At 45.8% G+C, this 24,888-nt stretch overlaps 1 protein-coding gene across 2 annotated transcripts in view; it reads left to right on the forward strand.

Annotated features, from left to right (window-relative positions):
• LOC126997517 (proteoglycan 4-like) overlaps window positions 1-24,888 on the forward strand; it is a 291,843-nt gene that overhangs the window by 293 nt on the left and 266,662 nt on the right. Inside the window, exon 1 of one of the 2 annotated variants that reach the window (XM_050858651.1) lies at window positions 10,178-10,239. The exons of the other annotated variant lie outside the window; for it this stretch is intronic. Coding sequence (XP_050714608.1) covers window positions 10,193-10,239 — 47 coding nt within the window. The 5' untranslated portion in view covers window positions 10,178-10,192. Of the gene's footprint in view, window positions 1-10,177; window positions 10,240-24,888 lie in introns of those variants that run through there. 2 annotated transcript variants of the gene reach the window in all.

Below are 24,888 nucleotides of genomic sequence, written 5' to 3' on the forward strand. Positions count from 1 at the left end.
TAGGTTGCCCCTGGGGTGTCGAACTGGGAGTCATAAGTTTGCAGGGCTTGGGGGAGTGCCTGGGGAGTGGGGGAAAAGATTGTAAGAACTTTTTTTTTTAAATTACATTTTTTTAATTCCCACGGGTTTTTAGATGGTCCTGGGGTATCGAACTGGGGATCACAAGTTTGCAGGGCTTGGGAGAGTGCCTGGTGAGTGGGGAGAAAGATTGTAAGAACTTTTTTTTTTTTTTTTTTTTTTTTGTATTTTTCATTCCCACGGGGTTTTAGGTGGTCCTGGGGTATCGAACTGGGGTATAGTTTTGCAGAGTCTGGGGGAGTGGCTGAGGAGTGGGGAGAAACATTGTAAGAACTTTTTTATAGTTTTTTACATTCCCACGGGGTTCTAGGCGGCTCCGGGGTATCGAACTGGGGGCCGCAGGTTTGCAGGGGCTTGTTGAAGTGCGTGGAGAGTTGGGAGGAAGAGATTTAAGGCCTTTTTTTTTTTGGTTTTTCATTCCCACGCCTCTCCCACGGGGTTATAGGCATCCCTGGGATATCGAACTGGTGGGACAGAGATTTGCAGAGGCTGGGGGAGTGGTTGAGGCTGCTAGAGTACGTGAGGAGTGGGGAGTAAGATATCGTAAGGACAAGGAGTGAGGTGAAGAAAGTTTTGTATATTTTTAGTTTTTTCATTCCCACGTTTGTCCCACGGGGTTATAGGCGGCCCCGGGGTATCGAACTGGCGGGGCAGAGGTTTGCAGAGGCTGGGGGAGTGGTTGAGGCTGCTGGAGTACGTGAGGAGTGGGGAGTAAGATATCGTAAGGACGGGGAGTGGGGTGAAGCAAGGTTTGTTTACTTTGGGAAGCCACGAGTGTGACTCTCTCTCTCTCTCTCTCTCTCTCTCTCTCTCTCTCTCTCTCTCTCTCTCTCACACACACACACACACACACACAGCTGGGTTCTCCTAACAAGTGGTATATTCGGTTCCTCGGGCGGGCATGACACACAGGGATTCCCGGTCTTCTTCAAAGGTATTTCAAATTTAACGGAATATATCTGACGAATTATCATCATCTTGCATACTTTTGAATTTAGTGTAATGGTCCTTTTTGCGGGAGGTTAATACTTAGGTTCATTGTGTGGTATATTTTGGTCCCTGAATGCAGCACAGGTTAGTTTAGTAAGGTTAGGTGAAGTTGAATTTAGTGTGGTTAGAGTTGCCAAGTTTTTTTGTTTACATACGTGTGATACGCTTCGCGCTGCTCCGTTGATGTCACCTGCGGCGGGTAGGCAACAACATTCTCAATATTCCCCATGATCTTATAATGCTATTTGAGGAAGAAAAAAAAGCCTTCCCTACTTAGAGCACCCAACGTGAGCATCTGGTGTGCCGATGCTCCCTAATAAATATCTAGCTGCACCGCCTGCAATATTTCTACCTCTGTTCATCACAGCAGAACCATGCAACTTCAGAATATTTGGGGCAATCTTAAATTATTGAAAGCTACACATTAATCCAATATTAAGTAATTAGGTTCATCATGTTTCCTTGTAGGTAAAAAAAATATCAGATTGTCCATTACCAAGTTCAGACAATTTACCTTATGATTCATTGTTATTTTTCCCAATACATACTGATAATAAGTTCTTTATGGAGGTTATATATATATATATATATATATATATATATATATATATATATATATATATATATATATATATATATATATATATTGTTCCTTTGGGGACGCATTTGTATACTACTTTCCAGTATTTATCTATGATACAGCCTCATGTAAAGCTCTTGGGCCAGACTCCTGATCAGGTCAAATTTTTATTTCCTAATTTAGACATGAATCTTACGCATCGCTGTTTTGATGGTTTTATTATTATTATATACATTATTATTATTATTATTATTATTATTATTATTATTATTATTATTATTATTATTATTATTATTATTATTTTGTTGTTGTTGTTGTTGTTGAACATTGTTGTTTTTGTTGTTGTTTTGTTAAATGTAGTTTATATTCATAGCCATTTATTGCATGCAAAACATCCAACGCATTTTCAGCGTCTCGGTTAACCAGGTTTATCGAATCTCAAATGTATTTGGTATTTTCAGCTTTTCGTTTCAACACTATTCAATTTTCTAGAAACTTCTCCACACACACACACACACACACACACACACAGAGTCAGGGTGGTGGTGGTGGTGGTGTGCCCTGTGAGGCAGGCAGAGTGAGTTGCAGAGAGAAAGTGGGGGCGTGAGTCACTAGCGGCAGGTGGTGGCTTTGGCTGGGCCGGTGGCTGCGGCGGCGGCGGCGGTAGTGATCACGTTCGCGGGCCACCGGCAAACAAGAGGCTTGCCTTTGCCGTGCCACGCTGCGTCTCGCCCTCACAGGTGTTGAGGGGCTCTCGCTCACCCTCCCGCTCCTTAGTGTACATAACAGTAACACGACGCACCGACGCCCGCTGAGTGGCCTCCGGAGGCTGTAGGCAGCCACGTGTGCCGGTACTTGCTGGCTGAACGGTGCAGATTTATCGTTACGCATTTTACCTTTTGGAGGTGTGGCGTGGCTGGGGGCGGGGCGGAGGGCTGTGGCGGGCTGCCTGGACGGGTTGGAGGCTAAAGTTGATGTGTCAATGGAAGGGCGGCCACGTGGACGGCCCGCGGGGGGGCGGCCTCATGGTTGGTGTGCTTTTGATACTACGTTTTAGCCGGCGACTGACTTTTGCTTCTCTTAAATTGCCTACGTGTGAGTGTATAGTTTATGACTGACACACACGATTATGGCGCCCAGGGGATCACACGGCCTTTCATAGCCGTGTCCGCCCATCGATCCGGGTCCGGGATCAGCAGCGGTGGGGGGTAGGCCGTGCGCCGTTTTCCCCGGTCCGGAAGTAAACCTGGGATTTGTAGTTGAGCGACGCTTGTGTTGCGTCCCGCAGCCGCATTGACTTAATGAAATGCGATGTAGAACGATAAATGGCATCACCGAAACGTTGGTGTAGTCGTGCAGAGCGGGCTACCCGATTCAGGCGTCAATTGACAAGTCTTGCGCGTGCACAGACTTTCACAGTGCACCGAACCGTGTGGTACACCATTCACAGCGTCACAGCAACTTGTGGAGCACGGCAGAACGTCCCGCCCTCGCCTGGCCTTACCTGCAGCAGTCAAGTAGACGCGAGCATTGCCTTGCACAACGTTCAGTGACCCCAGGCACTCGGGTGCACCTGACTACTTCAAGGACTTTTGAAGGGATCCTGTGTACTATTCATATCGGCGTTAAGAACCTGCAACAAAGAGTCCAATTCACCAGTGCCTACCACAAATATGTCTTCAATGGCTGCGATTTCAATATATTTGCTCGCAGTTGTAAGGAAAACAAGCAAACAGTTTAGACAGCTTTTCTTTTTAAGCCAGTACGCCTCGCCTCTGACCTGAGAAACGGCCTCGAGGCTTAGGAGTAAAAGTAAAGCAAGATTCACAACACCGTGGTGATGCAGTTGGCTCTGAGTCATTAGCGAGCCACCTGCAGGCAAGGCGGACTGTAAGCACGTCAGGGGCGGCGGCCAGCAGTGTGATGGAAAGTGACGCCAAGCAACACAAGATTAGGGCCACAAACACGTGTAGTCATAAGCAGATATATTATTATTATTAAAAGCAACGGTGTCATTCTCTCTCTCTCTCTCTCTCTCTCTCTCTCTCTCTCTCTCTCTCTCTCTCTCAAGTTTTTATTCTCTCCCACTCTCTCATTATCACCCACTCACGCATTCTCTAATCGTTTCATTTGCAATCGTCCCACGCTCACCCTTTCCCTTGCACCACCCTCCCCCCTCCCACCCCCCACCCCCCACCCGCAAGACTGAAGACACACACACACACACACATTGCATTAGGCCCCACGTGATCCGCCCCACCTGCCTGCCTGTCGCTTTATCCCAGTCCATCCCGGGCCTCACCTATCCAAACATTGCCATTCCTCCACCAGCACGCCCACAAATCTTTTCTCATCCCTTCCTCGCCTCGCTTCCCCGCACATTCGGTCCGTCTCTCTGTCTGTCTCTGTCTATCTATATCTATTTGTCTATCTCCTTTCCCACGCCCACACATACACACTCATCTTCATTTTTCCTTCCCTTCCCTCTCTCTTTCGTTCTCTCTTACCTGTTTATTCTTACATCATTGCCTCACCTGTGCCCACCTGTGAATATTATGCGTGTTATTATTACCAGTAGTAGTTATTAAAACATCCTTATAATGATTACTGTTGTTATTTATCACTGCCTCCGTAGCTGCTCCTCTCGGCACGTAAGTTTTTTTTTATGTAATTTGTCGCCGTGTTGGATGCCGGCGTTTAATCTTCATCACGGCAGGCATCGATCTCAGCCCCGTGGTATTTTAGCAGACGAACCGCCGCCACCTGATATCAAGGCTTCAGCAGTGATGGATGGGCTTAATCTTCGTGATAAGCAGTGGCAAACTTTACTTAAGGGGCTTTTCCGGGTATCATGTGTGTGTGTGGTAGCTTCTTCCTTTAATTCATGAACTAGAGGTGATTGCTTATTACAGTAATGGTAGGAGTCTAAGTGTTGTTCATTGATGTGTATTTCGCGTTATCATTTACACATTCTATTCTAGTCATTTTTTGCTTCTTTTTGAGGTTCTAAAGATTTCTACTGTTGACTGACTATACGGTAAAGACGATGAACCCCTTTTGGCTTACTTACTAACTTACATAGCTTACTTACTGTGAAGACTAGCTTAAGTTATTGGCTATCCACTTAGGAAAGACTCCGACTCCACTTATATGTGTGATTCTGTTCCGCTGCACTTTAATCATCTCTCCTTACCTGCACCCAAGATCACAGGTGAATGCCACATGGACACCCTTTCCAAACACAAAACCAGGAAGGCAAGATTATACGTATTTGCTCCGCTGGTGTATCCTTTAAATTAGTTAGTACTGTTTTACCTAATTTCTTTACATGCCAAACACCAGCTCATCCCGTTGCGCTGCTCCGCCTTCCTTCCGCGAACTCCTGAAGTAGCTCGCGTTTGTTTCTCTCGGCAATTACCGCCTCAGGAATATTTAGCCGGCCCACTTAAGGGGCTCGTCCCTGTTTGCCTGGCGTGCTCCTCAAAGTCTTGCTCCCCTGCTCACCTCATGCTCCTCGTTGCTTGCCTGTCTGTTTGGTTTACTTAGGTGCCTGCTGCTCTGCTGGTGTTCATTTTTAACGTAGGACAAATGAGTGTATGTTCTTGTTCTTTTATCTGATAGCATTTTTATCGGATTGGGTTTTATCTCAATTTGTGCTCGTTTTTTGCTTGCTTCCTTTACTTGGCTTCTTCTGCTGGTGTTCATTATTTATCTTAGAGAAAAAATAGTGTGTTTTAGTGTTGTTTTGTGTTGTGTTCTTGTTCCTATACTTGTTTGTGTTTTCATAGGGTTATAAGTATCATCTCACCTCGTTGTTTACCTGTTTGTTTTCTTGTAATTTCCTTCTGCTGCTGCTGTTCATTTTTAACTGCGAGACAAAAAAAGTGTGTGTTGTGTGTGTTTTTTGTTATTTTATCTGTTTGTGTTTTTATAGGATTAAGTATTATTTCACCTCGTTGTTTGCCTTCTTGCTTACTTTGCTTATCTCGTGCTGGTCATTTTTAACCTCGAGACAAAAAGTGAGTTCTTGTTCTTATGCCTATTTGTACTTTTCACAGGACTGAGATAAGCATTACCATCAGAACTCAGTACTACAATACTACGATACGTGTGCCTTTCGCTGCCTGGTATTCAGTTAGCTATGCATGGCGAACCGTACTCCAACACAGCGTACCGTACCCCCTTATGATTGGCCCCGTAGCAGGAGCAGTCATCGCCCCTTATCTAGATGCACTTACTCGGTTATCGTACTTTGTCTGTACTCATGCTTGTTACTGCAGGGGCTCATTTCCGCTATCATCTGTATATCGCTCGTGAGTTGGCTACACACAGCACCGCCCTCCTCCACCTACTCCATAGGCTTAGGACCATACTCTTAAAACATGTCAGTCCTCAAGCACCCACATTTGACAAGGATTTCGTAGGAGTATTGGACATTTACTGAGGTACTTGTATGACCCTGGTGGTAGTTTGACCCTTCTTCTGTACCATGAACGTGAAAAAATACTCATGAGAACCCGATTAATCTCCTTTTCGGCCTTTGGAAATTGTTGATATTATGAGAGGTGGAAACGTTACTTAGGCGGTGCTTGGTAATCTCTCCGTCAGATGCAAACGTTAGTGTTGTTTCTGTACTAGGGAATCTTATATACCTGTGTGTGTGTGTGTGTGTGTGTGTGTGTGTGTGTGTGTGTGTGTGTGTGTTAGCTACGTTGTTTTGGGTGGCGTTTAATTTGGCTTCGATAACTTTTAATGAGTGTTTCTAATTCGCGCCCGACTGACTGAGTGGCTTTTATTCACTTAACTTTCTGATACCGTGCTATACCGCTATCACTCAAGGGGGGGTGAGGGTCTGGGGGGCGGAGGGGGGAGCTTCTAGAAGGGCCGATAAGTACGGTATATACAGAGCTGCCCCCTAGTTATAAGAAGCTTTGAGTCTCCCATTATCTGAGTGTGTGTGTGTGTGTGTGTGTGTGTGTCACGTTCTTGCTGTCTTCGTCGTCGTGCGTTGTCTGGGGCCGTCACCGCTGAGTCACGACGAGCGCTTTCCCTTGGGCGTGTCGTAGTGTCCTTCTTCTCCTCCTCCTCCTCCTCCTCCTCCTCCTCCTCCTCCTCGGGGTGATTAATCTTCGTGTGCTGTGTGGCCCCCGGGAATGTCTCGCGGCCTTCTTATTGAATTTTATTGGTATCACTGATCCATTTTTCACTCCTTTTGGGCTTGGAACATCTCAGTATTTTCTTTGGCATGTGTCATTTCTTCTTTTTTTCTTCTTTTTCTTTTTCTTGTTGTTGTTCTTGTTCTTCTTTCATTGTTTTGGAGCTTAAGAACATATCTGAATTTTCTCTTTTCTGTCATTTTTCTTATTTTTCCTCTTCTTTTTTCACTGTTTTTGGGCCTAAGAATATATCTGAATTTTCTCTTTTCTGTAATTTTTTTTCTTTTTATACTTCTTCTTCTTCTTCTTCTTCTTCTACTCTCTTTGATCACTTGGAACGTACAGAACCATCACAAACCATCCTCCATATCAGATAAAAATGAAGGATCACATAATCGTCTATACCCTGAAAGTCAACCAACCCAAAATCCTCATAACATTTTCCCTAAACAAGTAAAGCAAACGCAGGGGAGAGGATTAAGGAGACACGCTCCGCCTCAAACTCACCCGTCGCAAACCTTGACTCCTTGATCTTGGCCTTGTGTGAGACCTGCCTGGTGGGTGACGCCCCGCTGACAGGCCAACCCTCCTTCCCCCTCCTTTCTATCCTACCCTCCCCTCAACCCTCCCAGGACAGCGGGTCTTCGAACTTTCTTTGGTGGGACCCGGTTTAGGCTTAAGCCCGTATTTTTAAGCATATCCGCACCTCAGTTCATGCCTGTTTGAAAAGCCTCTCGTAGAAGTTGTTGCTGGTGTTTTCATGGACTGTTTTGTGAGCCCCGTGGTAGTTTTACACGGCTTCTGAATTTTGAACAGAGAAAAAACCACCCATGAAATTCCAGTCAGTCTTTTCGCCTCTCGCAGAAATTGCTGGGATTTTTTTCATGGATTGTTTCGTGATCCCAGTGGTAGTTTTACACGGCTTCTGCACCTTGAACGGTAAAAAACCACCCATGAAAACCCAGTCAATCTTCTCTGTGGCCTTAGGAAATAATCGTAACAATGAGACCGATACATACGTTTAAAAATATGAAGCTTAGACTCGTATTCAAATGCTTTCGTCTCTCACAACAAATATTTACAAAAGGTCACAAAGGGGATTAGTCGGGTTATCACGAGTGTTTTTTTTCACGTTCACGGTGCGGAGGGATTGTCAGACTAACCCTAGACCCGTAAAACTATAGCTATGGAAATACCCAGAACATCCTCTACGTAAGCCTTATCAACTGAGTATGTAAGTTCCGAAAAGTTAATCATATTCGTCGGCTTTTGGGATTGAAAGTTTAATTAAGCTGATTCAGTGTTATGACCCCATTCGGGATTAATGTTAAGAAGAAGTTGTTTAGTGGTATGCTTTTTTTTGTTTGTTTGTTTGTTTGATTCTCGTATTTAGTGTTTCATATTTTCATACTTTTTTTTTTTTTTCGTATTTTCACGTATTCATTCACCCTCAATCTCTTGTTGCATTATCTACCTGTTACTACCTGGCGCCACAATTACAATCATTAATCTGTCTTCACATAGTTTAGTTTAGGACCAGCTAATGTTGTTTTATACTCGCCTTCGGGGTTTCATTTCTTCAAGTGTCACTTTTATCGCCTTGGTATAGAATCTTCTCGTAAGCTATCTGTTATACACTTGAAGTCCTGTTGCCTGTTGATGACATTGAAGGTCAGTGTATGTTGTTTGATGCTCGTCTTTAATCTTTCATTTCTTCAGGGGTCACTTTTATCGCCTTGGTATAGAATCTTCTCGTAAGCTATCTGTTATACACTTGAAGTCCTGTTTCCTGTTGATGACATTGAAGGTCAGTGTATGTTGTTTGATGCTCGTCTTTAATCTTTCATTTCTTCAGGGGTCATAAAATTGATATTCTCTTTTATCAGCTTGGTATTGAATCCTCTCGTTATCTATCTGTTTATACCTGAAGTCATGTTGTCTGTTGATGACATTGAGGGTCAGTTAATGTTGTTTTATACTCGCCTCTAGTCTTTCATTTTTTCAGGGGTCATAAATATTCACCTTTATCGTCTTGGTACTGAATCCTCTCGTGAACTACCTGTTTGTACCTGAAGTCCTCTTGTCGCAGTCACCCCCGTTGATAACATTGTTGGTCAGTTGATGTTGTTTTATACTCGCTTTATGGGTTCAATTTTTGCAGGTGTCATAAATACTCACCTTTATCATCTTGGTACTGAATCCTCTCGTGATATACCTGTTTGTACCTGAAGTCCCGTTGTGGCAGTCACCCCCGTTGATAACATTGGGGTGGTGGCACAGCTGTTGCCTGCGAGGTGTTCTATCGCCCAATCTTGGCTCACGGAGATAAGACGCTGATTGCCGATAGCGATAGTAATTTTTATGGTGTGAGAGCAACGATATAAAAAAGAATGTTTCCTTATAGCAACCAGCGAGGAGATCGTAACAATACATATACGAGTAAGAAGTCTCTATTTTGAAGCAAGTTTGGGGGAAGGTCGTCTTATGAATAGCGTACCAATTAGCAGGTGTTTTTAAGGAGTCATTTTCTTAAGGTGCGTAGGATCGATTAACACACACACACACACACACACACACACACACACACACACACACACACACACACACACAGAGACAGAGCACAGGTCGGGTAGGGTAAGTGATGATGGTGATGGTGGTGGTGGTGGTGACGGGCTGCAAGAAAAGACGGAAATAGCAAAGCATCTCGAGGGCTCTTAAGACATAACTGTTGCACTTCCTCACAGTTCAGTCGGTGCTAAGTGGCGTGTGCTTGAGGGTCTTCATTTCCTCATCCTCGTTTGGCTCCTCCTCGCCCTCCCCACTGGCTGACTGCTCTTTTAGTGTATTACGTTCTAAGGGGGAAAAATGTGTGTGTAGGGAAAGAGAGAGAAGGGAGGAGGAGAGGGGAGAAAGGTGGACGTGTGAAGAGAAAGAAGGGAATGGGGGAGGCGAGAAAGGGGGAACGTGTTTAAAGAGAGATGGGAGAAAGAGAGGACATGCAAAGAAGGGAAGTGAAGGGGAAAGGGGGGACGTGTGAGGAGAGAAGGGAAAGGGGAGGGTAAAAGGGGGACATGTGTAGAGAGATAACGGAAGGGGGGATGTGTGTAGAGAGAGATGGGAAGGGGAGAGAAAGGGAAGACATGTTCAGAGAGAAGAGAGGAAGGGGGTGGGGAAGAGGAGGGGGCACCTACATATAATCGGTTTATGGGCTCTGTCTCTTTATATCCTCTCATACAAGTCTTTAGTTTACACGCCCTCGTCACTCTCCCTTCCTCTGTGTGTTCCGTTATGCGACTTCTTTTCTGCACTTGTTACTCTCCGTTTTGTGGGCAGCGTGTCAGGCAGTCTTGGTGGTGGCGTAGTGGTAGGGAGGACTCGACTTAGTTTGATGCTGGTCGGGTGTTGGAATCTCGAGCGGTACATCCTTTTAGCGAGGTTAGTATTCACGTAATGGTCTTCTGTAACATTAGAAGGAATCATAAACTTGTAAAGAGTAACACTGATCACATTTCTGGCTCTTGTATTTTTATGATAGTTACGTAACCTTTATTATTATTGCCCTGGGACGTTATTCGCTTCCGCCTCCCACATTATCTATTTCCAAAGGCCAAAAAGATCAATTGGGTTCTCATGAGTGTTTTTTAGGTTCATGGTACAGAAGAAAGGTCAAACTGTCTGTCCGCCAAAGTCTCATTTCTTATAATCGGCATCAGAACACCTGGAGTTTTTTGCTGTTTTGCTTCTTGTTCGATCTGCTTCCTTTACCGTATGAGAAGCCAGGTGGAGTGCGGTCTTCCCTAGCTTCCTTTCCTGTGGCTACGGACCCGTTATGCAAAGTCCCTGGCGTGGGCACAAGGGTATATGTATCTGTGTCGGTGAACCCATGCACCCACCTTGCCTCACCCCTCACCCCCACTGGCCTGGCCTTGGCCCCGCGCTGCTGTGGCGGTGCGGTAATTGACGCGTGAGTCAGCTTGTGACGCACCTAACTAGCTGCGGGGGAGCCTGGCCTCTTGACGGCGCGCCCCGGGGCTAGGATACTCCTGGGACGCGAACGTGGGGTCGTGTGCTGCTGCCAGAGATGGAGGCGGGGGGGGTGGACTTGTGGGTGCAGGGGACTTGTGGGTGCAGGGGGTAAGGTAGTACTGGCGCCAGGCTGCTCGCTGCACCTTAATCGATAACGAAGACAAGAACCAGAAGTTTGGAGACCCACGTATTGTGCTGGCTGCCCGGGGGAGGAGGGAGGGGCGGCCAAGTGGCGGGGCGTGATCGGCGAGGGGAGCTGTGCATTAACCTGGTGTCTGGGGTGAGGGAATCTGGAGGTGGCATGTCTGTATCCACGTGGACGGGCGTACTGTTGTGGTGTGGCGTGGTGTGATGGTTGTGGTGTTAGTAGGGGATCGACGATGGGTCTGATCGATGCTTGGTGAGAATGGTGCGGTGGCGGGGCGGCGGCCGGACAGGTGGTGATGGAGGTACTGGTGGTGGTGGTGGTGGTGTTGGTGCCTCATTTGCCATGGTCGATAATGGCTTTACGGGGTCGTGACTGGCCCGTCCCGCTGCACCTCGTTATGGTACTGTCTCGCCGCCCGCCACGTGCCAGGCTAGGGGCGGGGCCACTTCACCCCGACTTGACGCTCGCGACACGCGTTGGCAGGACGGGGAGCGTCGACCCCCAGAGTGTGTGGCCTTCTGCTAACCAACGCTGCGAAAACTTTCCCTCCGGTGGCTGTGATCGGCTTAGAAGTTAATAGAATCGCGGACTTTGAAAGCTGCTTATGATTAGAGGGCGCCCTGTCTGTCTGTCTGTTTGTCTTCCTCCCCACCATCATTTATCCGCAGTATTTTTTCCTCACCTTGACTTTCTTTCCCTCAATTTCTCTTCCTTTTTCTCTTTTCTTCTTTCCTCTTTCTTTCGTTTAAATATCTCTACTTTCCTTCCTTTCACCTCTCTTTCCATTTCCTTTCCTTCCTTCTGTCCTGTCTGTCTGTCTGTCTGTTTGTCTTCCTCCTCACCATAATTTATTCCCAGTATTTTTTCCTCACCCCGCCTTTCTTTCCCTCAATTTCTCTCCTTTTTCTCTTTTCTTTTCCTTCTTTTTCTTTCGTTTAAATATCTTCCCTTCATCTCAACTCTCTCTCTCTCCATTTCCTTTCCTTCCATCTGCGAGGAGTTAAGTCGCTACAGACATAAGGACCGATAGCTACAGTGCTGCCCTCTATATAAGGAAGCTTTGAAAGGCGCCAGTTAGAACCAAGCACCGAGGCAACGTGTGGGAATCAGCTCACACGACCGTCATCATGTCCTGCCTAGCGTAAACTAAGGTTATTGTGTTATATTTAAACCAAAATGATATGCCTCAGCGTTCGAAGGAGCCCAAACACACACGTATTTGACAAGGCTTTCGTAGAGTGTCGGTCATTTCCAGATGTTGTTTTATGACCCTGGTGGTAATTTGATCCTTCTTCCATACCATGAACGTAGTGAAGCAGAGGGTAATGTGAAGGAGGAAGGTGGAGGGATGGGTGGTGATGTATAATTGTGACGTGAATGCATGAAAAAATACGTAACCAATTGTGGAAGATAATGATGATGGTAAATGCCACGTCACACAATGGAAAGTGTTGCGCAATGACTGGAAAAAAGGGCAGAGAGAGAGAGAGAGAGAGAGAGAGAGAGAGAGAGAGAGAGAGAGAGAGAGAGAGAGAATACGACAAGGCAGTAAAGGGAAAAGTTTTGCCGCAGGAAGGAGGGCGTCTTGTCACTGGGGAGGGGGACCTTGCTCTCTCTCTCTCTCTCTCTCTCTCTCTCTCTCTCTCTCTCTCTCTCTCTCTCTCGCTATTTAGGTCAGAAGCAGGAGCGTGACGACCTGGACGACCTATTGTCAGCGCTGTCTGGAGGGCGCAAGCTACGACCCAGCCCAAGGAACCTTCACTCACACCGCCCTGCCCCCCCCCCCCCTTCCCCCGCTGTCACGCCCCTCCGCCATGTCTGCGTGCTGATGACACAGGCCACCGAGCACCCAAAGGCAATGTCACGCTCCGTCATGTCCCGCCCTTTTGTTGTGTGGGTTCTGACACGTGGCCACATCCCTCCCTCCCTCTCTTTGCCTCTCTCTCCTACTTCCATAGCCTATCCCACCACCATCCCACCCCCTCCATCTTACCTCTTGTCTTTGCCTCCCGATTTTCCTTCCCTTTTCTTTTTTTTTCTTCGTGTCCTTTTTTGCCCGTTTGTTCCTTCTTTTCTTCCTTCCTTCCTTATTTTTTCCTCTTCCTCTTTCCTCCATTTCCGTTTCTCCTAGTCCTTTTTCTCACCATCCCTCAACTTCTTCCTCTCCTCATCCTCACCTTCCCCCTCTTCCTCCCTCTACCTTTCTTCTCTGCCCCTGATTTCGCCTTTCTCTGTCCCTCCCTTTTCTTATTCACTGCCAGGGTCGGTTGATTGAGGGGACGAACCTTCGCCTTTGTTCCAGCTGGTTAGGTTGGGTAGCGTCGAGGCGGCCGGTGCAGGTGCGGGTAACAGTTAGGGCGGGTCAGGCGGGTGTCCCAGGCTCCCTTCTGTCTGGCGAGGTGCTGCCGCCACACCTGCGAACCTCAGCTGACCTAGATTGACGCTCCTGCCCTCTCACCTCTCACCGATCGATTGGGGCGTATTATTAGTGCAAGGAACACCGCCCCCTCCAGGTCCCTTGGTCATGCATGGCGTGTTGAAGGGAGGGAGGGAGGGAAGGGGGAGGGTGTAATGAAGTTATGGGAGGTGTACACGCCTATGATAGCGACTCTAGTAACACCTATGGTAGTGACCGTATTCCACCTGCTCCACCGAATCCACTTCAGTCAACCAGCTATTATTTTTACAGCATAGGAAGCAGCTCAAGGGCAAAAATAAATTCAAACACAAGAGTCCGCTGTTACTGCTGTGAAGGAAAGTAAAGTGGCCAAAAGAGAGGTCAGTTTCGGATGGAGAGATGTCTTAATATAGGTTAGGTTAGGTTAGGTTAGGTTAGGGTACTCCTCTCCTGATATAGCTGTGTCTCAAGGTCTAGAGCGGTGTTGTCAGATGCTCTCGCCTCTCACATCAACTATTTCCAAAGGCCTAAAAGGAGGTCAATCGGGCTGCAGCGAGTGTCTTTTTAGGTTCACGGTACAGAAGAAGGGTCAAACTATCACCAGGGTCGTAAATCTACCCATGGAAATCCCTCAAACTCTTATGAAAGCATTGTTAAATATGTGACTAGGGCGCCGGAGTGTATGAAAATATGGCCCCTAGTGTCTTTAGATCTAGTCGTGACACCTGGCTAACACTCCAACGCTCCCTGGGCTAATAACAGGAGGGCCTTGATTGCTATTCCACCTGCTCGCGCTTGCACCTAAAATAGTCGTGGGCCAAACACCAGCATAACAACGACGCCCAGAGCCACTCCTCCAACACACACGAGGCCAAGAACAGATTTTTAGGGACAAGTTGCAATGGACTTAGTCGTTGTCACACTTACTCCATCTTCAACAACTCAAGTTAAGTGCACCTAACATACTGTGGCACCCGACTTTGGCACCGTTTTGCATCTTCCACTAGAACACACACGGTCCATGACGGTGTATATGTGGGAGTGACCGTAGTCCTCGCTCCACTCGCTTCACCTCCAACCCAACTCAGTCCAGTCAACCAAACACGATGGGTAAAGTTTCTGAACCCACGTGTTTAGCTTTTGCATCGTGAATGTATGCCTAAAATTATGAATGGGTTTTGTATAATGATCTTTTTGTATAGTTATCTTTACCAACACCTTTGAATTGGTCTTATCTGATTATGTTTACTCCTGATCCGCTACGAGTTTGTTTTGTTTGCAAAGTGTGAAGATTGACTGGGTTGGAACTTGGTGATAGTGGAACTCTGAGTAATGGTCGGTATGCTTCGCTGACTAACCCTCCAGGACACTACACCCTGATAAAGAAAAAAAAAAACCACTTGATTATACCGTAACTCCCCTCAAGACAAGACCAGACCACAAATATGAAGGTTAAATTGACGTCCCTTTCCCTCATTCACAAGCCACTGTACTATGGCCGGAGGTGGTGCTTAAGGTGTTGTTGGTGTTGATGTTGGTGTTGGTGTTATTGATGGTGCTGGTGGTGGTGTTGGGGGTGGTGATGACGCTAGTGGTGGTCAGGGTGGTGGTCAGGGGAGGGCACGGGCGAGGCGACTCATCTCCCCACCGCTGCAGTTCACTTCCCTCACCCACCCATCCACTCAGCCTGCCATGGTGTCTCCTCCCCGAGTCGGACCGCATTCCTGGGCAGGCCGGGGTCAGGCGAGGGCAGCAGGTTCAGTGCCATATAAGGAGGTTCCTGCTTTTCCTGTCCTGCGCCTTACCTTTCCTTGCGAGAGAGAGAGAGAGAGAGAGAGAGAGAGAGAGAGAGAGAGAGAGAGAGAGAGAGAGAGAGAGAGAGAGAGAGAGAGAGAGAGAGAGAGAGAGAGAGAGAGAGAGAGAGAGTGTGTAGGGGGTGTGAAGGGAGATCCGCATTAAAACCAAAAAAACAAAAAACTACTCAGCTAATAATAATAATAATAATAATAATAATAATGATTGTAATCCACCCAAAATCATAATCAAACACAAAACTTCATAAACCTACTTTCATAATCACTAAAAAAACACTTCAAACTCTACATACTATTGATAAAGAACCCCCAATTAATATTTTTCTCTTCCTTACAGGTATGTACTAAGGTTCCTGGAGTTACCTGAGCCTTGACCAATTTGAAGGCTGATTGGCTAGCTGGCCCGTCGAACTCTTAGCCAGCTGGACACACTTGGTTATAGTAAGGTAAGGTAAACGGCCTCTACACACATGGGTCATCATATTTCCTCTTTCCATTGTCGTGCCTATGTAGTGAAGAGGAATAAGTAAAAAAAATAGTGACATAAGATAGAAATGAAATGAAAGCAAAAAAAAAAAAAGCAGAAACAGAGAAGGAAAGATCTAAAGGAAAGTATGAGGAAAATATAATAAGAGGTATAAGGGAAAAAGTGAGTAAGATAGAAATAAAGTGAAATGAAAGGAAGAAAAGCAGAAACAAAGAAGGGAAAATGATCGAAAGAAAAGCGTGAGAGGAAAATGCGATAAACAGTTGAGTGGATGAGGAGGAGGAGAAGAAGGAAGAGGAGGAAGAAAAAAAAAAGAATAGCTACGTACACAAAATGGAAATAAAGAAAAATCAAGGCAATAAAAAAGACGAGGGGGAAAGAAAGGGAAAAAAAAATGAATACAATAAGACGAAGTAAAATTAGCAAGACCAAGAAGACAACAGAAGAAAAAAAAGAGGAAAAAAACAAAAAAAAGTAGAATTAATAAAAAAAGAACGAAAGAAGAGACAGATAGATAAAAATAATAAAAAGATGAATACAATAAAACGAAGTAGAATTAAAAAGACCAAGAAAACAACGTCAGAACAGAGAGAGACAGAGAGACAGACAGATCAAGAGATAGTCTGAAGATAACTGAAAAATGACTCCATATAATTATACCCCAAAGGAACAAGAACAGCGAAGACTGGACTCGAATCAAAGGAAAGGATTAGCGTAATAGTCTTGGATCGCGTGCTAAGAACCATTGATCCCGGCGATGGGGAGGAAGAAGGAAGGTAGGAGGGTAGGGAGGGAGGGAGGGAGGGAGGTTGGTAGGCAGGTAGGAGGAAGGAAGGTAGGGAGGTAAGGAGTTGCATCGAGGTCAAACATTGAAGACCTCCTCCTCATCTTTTCCTCCTCCTCCTCCTCCTCATCCTCCTCCTCCTTGCAAAAATAGTAAAATCGAAAATTACACAACCCAAGAAATAGCAAGATGAGCAGCAGCAGAAGGAGGAGGAGGAGGAGAAGAAGGAAGAGAAAAGGAAGAAGAAAGAAACAAGAAGATAATAACGACAAGGAAACACGAGGACGAAAAGGAAGAGCAGACGATGGAGGAGGAGGAGGAGGCGGGAGAAGAAGAGCATGCAGGTACAGGAGGAGGAGGAAGAGGAGGCGGAGGGAGTGCTGACATTTGACTGACATGCACGTGTGTGGCTCTATAGCTTGGGGCGTGAGGTAGTCGTGAGGTGTCTCGGTCCACATCTGAGCGTAGCACTTGATGGCGAAGCTTAGACAGGGGAAGACGTGGCTGAGAGAGGGGTAGGAGAGGGTGAGGACGTGAAGGGATGACGTGTGTATGTGTAGGGGGGGGGAGAGTGGAGGGTCGTATCGATGACTAGGGTATTGTGGTTTCATGGGGGGAGAAGGAGAAAGGGGTGAAGGTGGAGGTTGTGATAGGTTGGCATGCATAGGGATTGTGGAGGTGGGTTGGGGGTGGAGGAGGAATATTGATGACTGGGGTATTGTGGCTTGAAAGGGGAGGAGATGGAAATGGTGAAGGTGGAGGTTGTGATAGGTTGGTATGCATAGGGATTGTGGAGTTGGGTTGGGGGTGGAGGAATATTGATGAGGAGGAGATGGAAATGGTGAAGGTGGAGGTTGTGATAGGTTGGTATGTATAGGGATTGTGGAGTTGGGTTGGGGGTGGAGGAGGAGGAGGAGGAGGAGAAGGAGGAGGGAAGGAAAATAGTACAGTGAATAGGAAACGGTGAATATAGTACAGTGAATAGGGATTGTGGAGGTGGTTTGAGTATAGCTGGGTGGAGGAGGAGTAGGAGGAGGAGGAGGAAGAAGAGAAAGGAAAAAGAGTACATCGAACGGAATAAATAACTGCACCAAGGCATAAACTCACTCTTGCGTTCTGGAAGTGGCGTTGGAATGCGCTTTGTGTGTGAGCAGAACGCACTCAATCGGGTGGGTGCGCTGCCGGTGCGGTGAAGGAATGCAGCTGGCAATATTTGGTGCATCAAGGCCCATCTGCGTCACAGGCTGATGTACGGCGCTGGCAGAGGGCGTAAACAGCCTTCACCGGCGGGGACAGATGGTCGGTGTTTATATGCATGCAGGTATTTTGCGGTGCTTGCTTTTATTAGTGTGTTGACGGTAAAGGAGCTGACCGCCGAGTGAACGAAAACAAAGTAAAATGAACACAAGAAAACCAGAATAAGGCAATGAAAAACACCGAAAGGAAAGTATGAGAAGTATACCTGTCAAAATTAGAAAGTGTTGGGTTACTGAGAGCTATTAAGTGACTGAGCATCCTAGTAAGTGCTCCAGGATGCTTGTAGAGAGGTGCAGAGGGGTATGAAAAGGCCGAGATGAGAGAAAGGTGCAAGATAAGATGTTTAATGGTGCAGATAAGAAGAGTTGGGGTATCGGAAGCTTTACGTGTCACTGAACATCCTAGTAGAGCTCCAGGATGCTTGTGGAGAGGTGCAGAGGGATAGGAACAGGATTATATTAGAGAGAATAGATGTTTAATACTGCAGGTAGGAATGTTATGGTACCGGAAGTTATAGTGACTCTCAGAAGGTCAAGGGTACATGTAGTTAGGGTTAGAGGGATAGAAACAGCCTGAGATACGAGAGGTGAGGTAAGAATCGCTACTAAGATCGATAACATGTACTGGACGGAGGATGTCAGACGCGTATAGTGATGACAAGCTAACAAGCGGCCATACAACAAACATAAATTCCATGACTGTATGCACGTGGACTTTTTTTTCATATATATTACATCAGGAAGCAGTTCAAGGGCAAAAAAAAAAAAAAGACAAAAAAACCCCCCGCTAATCACCGCTCCTATAAAAAGACTCCTATAATGTGACGACTCTGCGGCAGGTGTGAAGAGAATCGCCAGGTATATAGTCACTTAACGAGTCTTAGGGTTCGAGTGGTTGGAATGCCCGTAACAATAACTCACCTGCACCGTATCATCGACTTGTGTTCATGCATTATTTACTCTTACCTACAACTACTATTTCTTCTTCTTGCTCGGGAAATGCGTGGCCTAGATATCTACGCGTATCCCTCGATCTCGATACCTTCCTCCCTTGCGTTTATTGCGTAGAGGAGAAGTGGTGTAAGTTGTCAGTAAGAGTCATGAAGTGTTGCTCTTTGTTTGATGTGCTTGTCGGTGTTGCTACTAAGTGTTGTTGTAGTTGTTATTGACTTTGTTGTTTTCCTTCCCTGTCTTTGGGTGTGTATAGAATGAAGATAGACGCAGAGTCCTTGCTTTTGGTCCATTTTTTATTATTACTGGTTCTATTATTGCTTTTGTTTTGGTTGTTATTGCCCTTGTTTTACTTTCCAGTCGTGTTTTGCGTATGTATAGAATGACAGAGGGAAAGAGATAGATAGGAGAGAGAGGAGAGGAGATAAGGCAGGGGTAGAGAGAAAGAGAGGAGAAGGGGAAAGCAAAGGGGCAAGGTTGTCGACAAGTTAATCAAGACACAAACAAACACATACACAGTAGTAGCCGTAGGTGCAGCGTGGGGTGATGGGTGCTTGCTGTCCGTAGATACCACCACAACAACCACCTCCACCCCCACCACCTCCACCACCACCACCACGCAGTCCAATAAAGGTCTTGTCGGGGCTTGTACTACACTACCTGGGTGGCTGACTGGCGCTCATACGTAGCACAGTGACCCCACCAACAGCAGGCAGCATGAGTGTGTGTGTGCGTGTGCGTGTATGTGTGTGCGTGGGTGCTACAGGGCGCGTAATGGTGGTGTGTAAGGGCCTGGGGGGGGGTGAGAAAGAGGTGATTGTTGGGGTGTTAAGGGATGAGAGGAGGAGGAAGACGGGGTGTAAAGTTTAAGGGGAGAGAGAGAGGGAGCGGGAAGAGGAGGCACTGCGGTGTATTTAGTGCAGTGGAGAGGGAGGGAGTGCCAGACCGTGTGCCAGGAGGGTGGTTACACACACACACACACACACACACACACACACACACACACACACACACGCATCAGGGGAATATGGCACCGTGACATGCATGCAAGGAAATTATGTTTTTTGTTTTGTTTTGTTTTGTTTTTGCCCCCGCGTGGAGTGCTACAAAAGAGGAAGCGAGCGACAAAAATAACTGGCAAAAGAATATCGTGAATGTCATCAACCTCAGACCTTTTGAATAGACGACACCTGACATTATATAAAAAAGGAAGAGTCAGAAGAAGATACAATCGATATAAATAAATTACAACGATTGGAAGTGTCCTCAACCTCTGATATTTTAATAGACGACTAATAATAAATGTAAAATAAAAAGAAGACTCGGAAGAAAGAGCAATGGATTGAAATAAATGACAAGGAATCGTAAATGTTGTTAGCTAATTCGTTGGTTGGTCTTTACTTAACTAACTATATTTTATCATTACTTTTTACTTACCCTCTTTATCTATTTATCTATCTTACCTTTCTTTGACCAGACTTTGGAATCACGAGGAATGACATTTAGTAAAAGAAACGAGCAATGACATAAAAAAAAACAAGATTCAGAGGATGCAGTTGACAAATAATTAGCAAAGAATCGTAAATGCCATCAACCTCAAACTTTTTAATAGACGACGAACGAATGATATTATATGAAAAAAGGATGATTTATTTGTTGACTTACGCATCCACAAACTAAAAAAAAGAAATACAGAAGAGAAGAGAAGAGGAGAGGTTGAAGTCTGTCAAATGAAACTGATATATTGACAAGGGAAGGGAAGGGAAGGGAGAAAGAAATGTCTACACCTGCCGGGCATTTCACTAGAACAGCATAATCCAGGTGACCTTTCTCTTGTTCACCTGCATACCTGTCCTCCTCTACCTGTCTACCTTTCTACCCGTCTACCTTTCTACATTTCCATCTTTCTACCTCTCAACCTGTCCACCTGTCTACCTCTCCTCCTCTCTACCTTTCTACCCGTCTACCTCTCTATACCTTTCCATCTTTCTACCTCGCAACCTGTCCACCTGTCTACCTCTCCTCCTCTCTACCTTTCTACCCGTCTACCTCTCTACCTTTCCATCTTTCTACCTCTCAACCTGTCCATCTTTCTACCTCTCAACCTTTCCACCTGTCTACCTCTCCTCCTCTCTACCTCTCTATCTCTCTACCTGTCTACCTCTCTACCTGTTTATTTCTCCACCACTACTAACACGATTTTTGCTTATGTATTCCCCGACTTAATTAACACTATTAATTTCTCTCTTACTTTATTTAATTATTTCATCTTTACTTTTTACTTATTTTTATCTAACTATTTATGTCACTTTAACACAACTTTATATTCACTTATTTATTTATGTAACTACAGTATCCTATCTTTGCTTTTTACTTATTTCTCTTATTCAACTATATATCTAACTTTATCTAACTCCTCTATCTTCTTATACCTGTCTGTCTATCAGTCACCACCTCACACCTGCGCATGTATCTATCTTTCCGTCTATCTTTCTATCTATCTATATATGTCTATCTATCTTTCTATCTGTTTGCTTTATAGAAAGGTAAACTAAAAAGCAGCATTCAGTAATATCTTTTCTTTCTTTCTTTCTCTCTTTCTTTCTTTCTTTCTTTCCTTCTTTCTTTCTTTCTTCCTTCCTTCCTTTATTTACTTATTTATTTATTGAGAGAGAGAGAGAGAGAGAGAGAGAGAGAGAGAGAGAGAGAGAGAGAGAGAGAGAGAGAGAGAGAGAGAGAGAGAGAGAGAGAGAGAGAGAGAGAGAGAGAGAGAGAAATGATACATAAAACGTAGCTTCCTCTTTAACTAAATAAAGTGAGGTGTTAGCTAATGCGTTTGTTTTGTTTTGTTTTCCTGTATTGAATTAAAAGACAGTGGTGGTGCGTTGTATGTAGTGTGTGTGTGTGTGTGTGTGTGTGTGTGTGTGTGTGTGTGTGTTAACGTTAAGAGCAAAAGAAAAAAAAATATAGGTATTCTTCCTCATTTGAAAACAGCAATATATATTACCTTTTTTATTTCTTATTTTCCTCATCAAGAACCACACTACTAAAAAAAAAAAAAAAAAAAATAAATAAATAAATAAATCTAAAATGTTAAAATAATTACAAGACTAACACAAACGTCTGAGGAGATGAAGTACGTACCGAATAATGTTTCACAAATAAAATTTAAGAAAAGGGAAAATCCGTGTGTTGCCTTGAGGAGATGCCTGACAGAGAGAGAGATAAAAAAAAGAGAGAGAGAAAGGTTCCGGCACACAACAACAAAAAACAACAACAAAAAGGGGCTGTCGTGAGTGGGTGCGTTCATGGGAGGCAGGGAAGGATGAAGAAGGGAACGGGGGGGTGGAGGCCGACGGAGGAGGGAGGAAGGGGGTTAAGTTCAGTCTGCAGCCTCTGGAAATTTGCTCAAGTCGCTGCCCTGCTCATGACCGACTGGCGCGCTCATCACCACATGCCTGCTCCGCCACGCTGCCTCGCCCTTGCTATCACATCTTTTTTCTTGCTATGGTAATGATGACAGACCCTGCTGCCAGGCCGTCACCTCCCTGCCACCTCGCCTGTACCTCATTATTCCCTTGCTATCATCTCTTTTTGCTATGGTAGTGAAGACAGACCCTGCTTCCTCTGTCATCACCCTGCCATCTCTCCTTGTCCCTGCCACCTTGCCTGTTCCTCATTATCCTTCTCTCACCTTGTTTTCAGCTTATATTCCTCTTGCTATCATCTTCTTTTGCTATGGTACCGAGGACAGACCCTGCTTCTACCCTACCACTTCGCCACTACACCCTACCGCCGCTCTATTATCCCTCTGCCACCCTCCCTTCACCTTATCCCTCTGTCACCATGGTTAGCAACGGAGATGAGCACTGAGGCCACGCGCAGCTATAACGTATGCCTTCAACTTTACCTTTATTTACCCTGGTGGCTCTTTGGTATCACTGTCAACTTGTCTCCTCCATCTCCTCGTCGGCTGCAACAATGTCCATATTCTTCAACGTCTCGGGGTCCCACGACGTCTATTTCCCAAGGCCACAGGGAAGCTTAACCGGGTTTCCGTGAGTGTTTTCCCCGCTCAAGATGAGGAAGTCGGGTAAAAACTATCACTAGAATCACAAAAGAGCCCATGGAAATCCCAACAACTTCTATGAGAGGCTTTTCAAAGAGGAGAACTGAAGCGCCGGTACGGTATAAGAATACGGCCCTTCAAGAGTCTTCACGTCACTCTCTCCGCGGGTCTGCGTGGCGAAGGACAGGTGTGACGCATTACCTTCATGAATGCCACGCTGCTCCTAGGCCAAGGCATTGTTAACCCTCCGTTGCCACACTCACACACAAGAGCTCCCTGAGGCTGGCATTGTGTTCCTCTTACCTATTACTCACTGATTGGCTGACTTTCTAACTGGATGATTAACTGAGTGACTGACTGACTTGCTGACTGACTGAGGTTGCCATTGTGTTCCCCTCACCTATTGCTGGCTGGATGATCTTCTGACTGGCTGACTGACCGAGAGGCTGACGTGAGTGAATGACTGCTTAACTGACTAGCTGATTAACTGACTTTCTGACTGGTTGACTGACTGACTAGATGACTAACTGATTGGCTGACTTTCTGACTGGCTGATTGACTGAGTGACTAACTGACTGACTAAATGAGTAACTGATTGGCTGACTTTCTGACTGACTGGCTGACTGACTGACTGACTGACTGGCTGAGTTTGGGTTACAATTTCATGATGTGGTCGGGAGTTTACATAAAGACGAGTCACATGGAGGACGGAAAACAACGCAAATAAACCAACCAACGCACACACAGACAGACAGGCACGCGGACAGGTTAATTAAAGCACACTCACACAGGTGTTATATAGATACGTAGATTTGCGGCGTAGAAACGAGGTCACCGCACTGAAGGATGGTCACACTATGCCCCCCACCCCTTTAAACCGTGTGTGTGTGTGTGTGTGTGTGTGTGTGTGTGTGTGTGTGTGTGTTTCGCCCTTGGTGAGTGCATACAAGTCGTGATTCGCTATATCTCATCTTCACTTTCCTTCTCCTCCTCCTCCTCCTCTTTCTCCTCTTCCTCTTCCTCCTCCTCCTCCTCCTCCTCCTCCTCGTCAACAGTTAAGACACGACTTTCCTCCTCATCTTGATTTACTTTCTCACTTTTCCCTCTTTTCCAGTCCTTCCTATCGAGAGAGAGAGAGAGAGAGAGAGAGAGAGAGAGAGAGAGAGAGAGAGAGAGAGAGAGAGAGAGAGAGAGAGAGAGAGAGAGAGAGAGACGTATTTCTCTTATCCGTATTGCTTTGCCTGGCTTATGGAGGAAGTGAAAAGGATGAAGAAAGAGAGTAAAGAAGAGGGAGAGGAGGAGGAGGAGGAGGAGGAGGCAGGTTGTTAAGAAAGGAAATTGGGGTAACAAGAGGAAGCAGGTGCGAGGAAGAAAGGAAGAGAAAGAAAGAAAGGAAGGAAGAAAGAAATACAGAAAGATGTAGAGTTAGAGCAAGAGAGAGAGAGAGGAACGAAAGAAAGGAAGTAAAGAAATAAAGAAAGAAAGAAATATAGAAAGATGGATTGCAGAAACGAAAGAAAACCATGAACCAATAAAAATGAAGGATAGAAGGAAGACATACGAAGAAACAGAAGGCTGGAGGAGGAGGAAGAAGAGGAAGAGGAGGCAACAAGGTACGAAGAAAAGCTGAAGAAGAACAGGAGGGAAGAAAGAAAGAAAGCAAGAAAAGAAGGAGGCAACGAAGTGTGAAGAAAAACCGAAGAAAAAAAAAGAAAATGACGAAGGAAGGAAGGAAGGAAGGGAGCAAGGCGCCTTAGTTACCCCACATAGGGCGGGTCGCGGGGCTGGACGTGAGGGGAATATATTATAATCACGGAGAGGCGTCACTCAGTCAGTCCGTGGGCGGCATTGTCAGGGGGAGGGCGTGTCGAGGCAAGCGATGAGTATGGAGAAGGAGGAAGAGGAGGCGGTGGGTAGGGAGGTGAGTTTAGGTGGAGGAGGAGGACAGGTGACAGGTGGGTGAGCGTGCGTGCGTAGGCGGCGTAGAGGAGGAGGTGGTGGTGGTGGTGGTCACGTGGGAGAAGAACGTAACACGAGGAATGAGAGAAAGGAAACCGTAGTGATGGGAACGGAAGTGGAATGGTATGAACGGAAGAGAAGAAAAGGGAAGGGAAGAGAAGGGAAGGGAGGGGAAAGGAAGGGAAGAAAAGG

This window comes from Eriocheir sinensis, chromosome 12 (assembly GCF_024679095.1).
Source record: "Eriocheir sinensis breed Jianghai 21 chromosome 12, ASM2467909v1, whole genome shotgun sequence".
Taxonomy (NCBI): Eukaryota; Metazoa; Arthropoda; class Malacostraca; order Decapoda; family Varunidae; genus Eriocheir; species Eriocheir sinensis.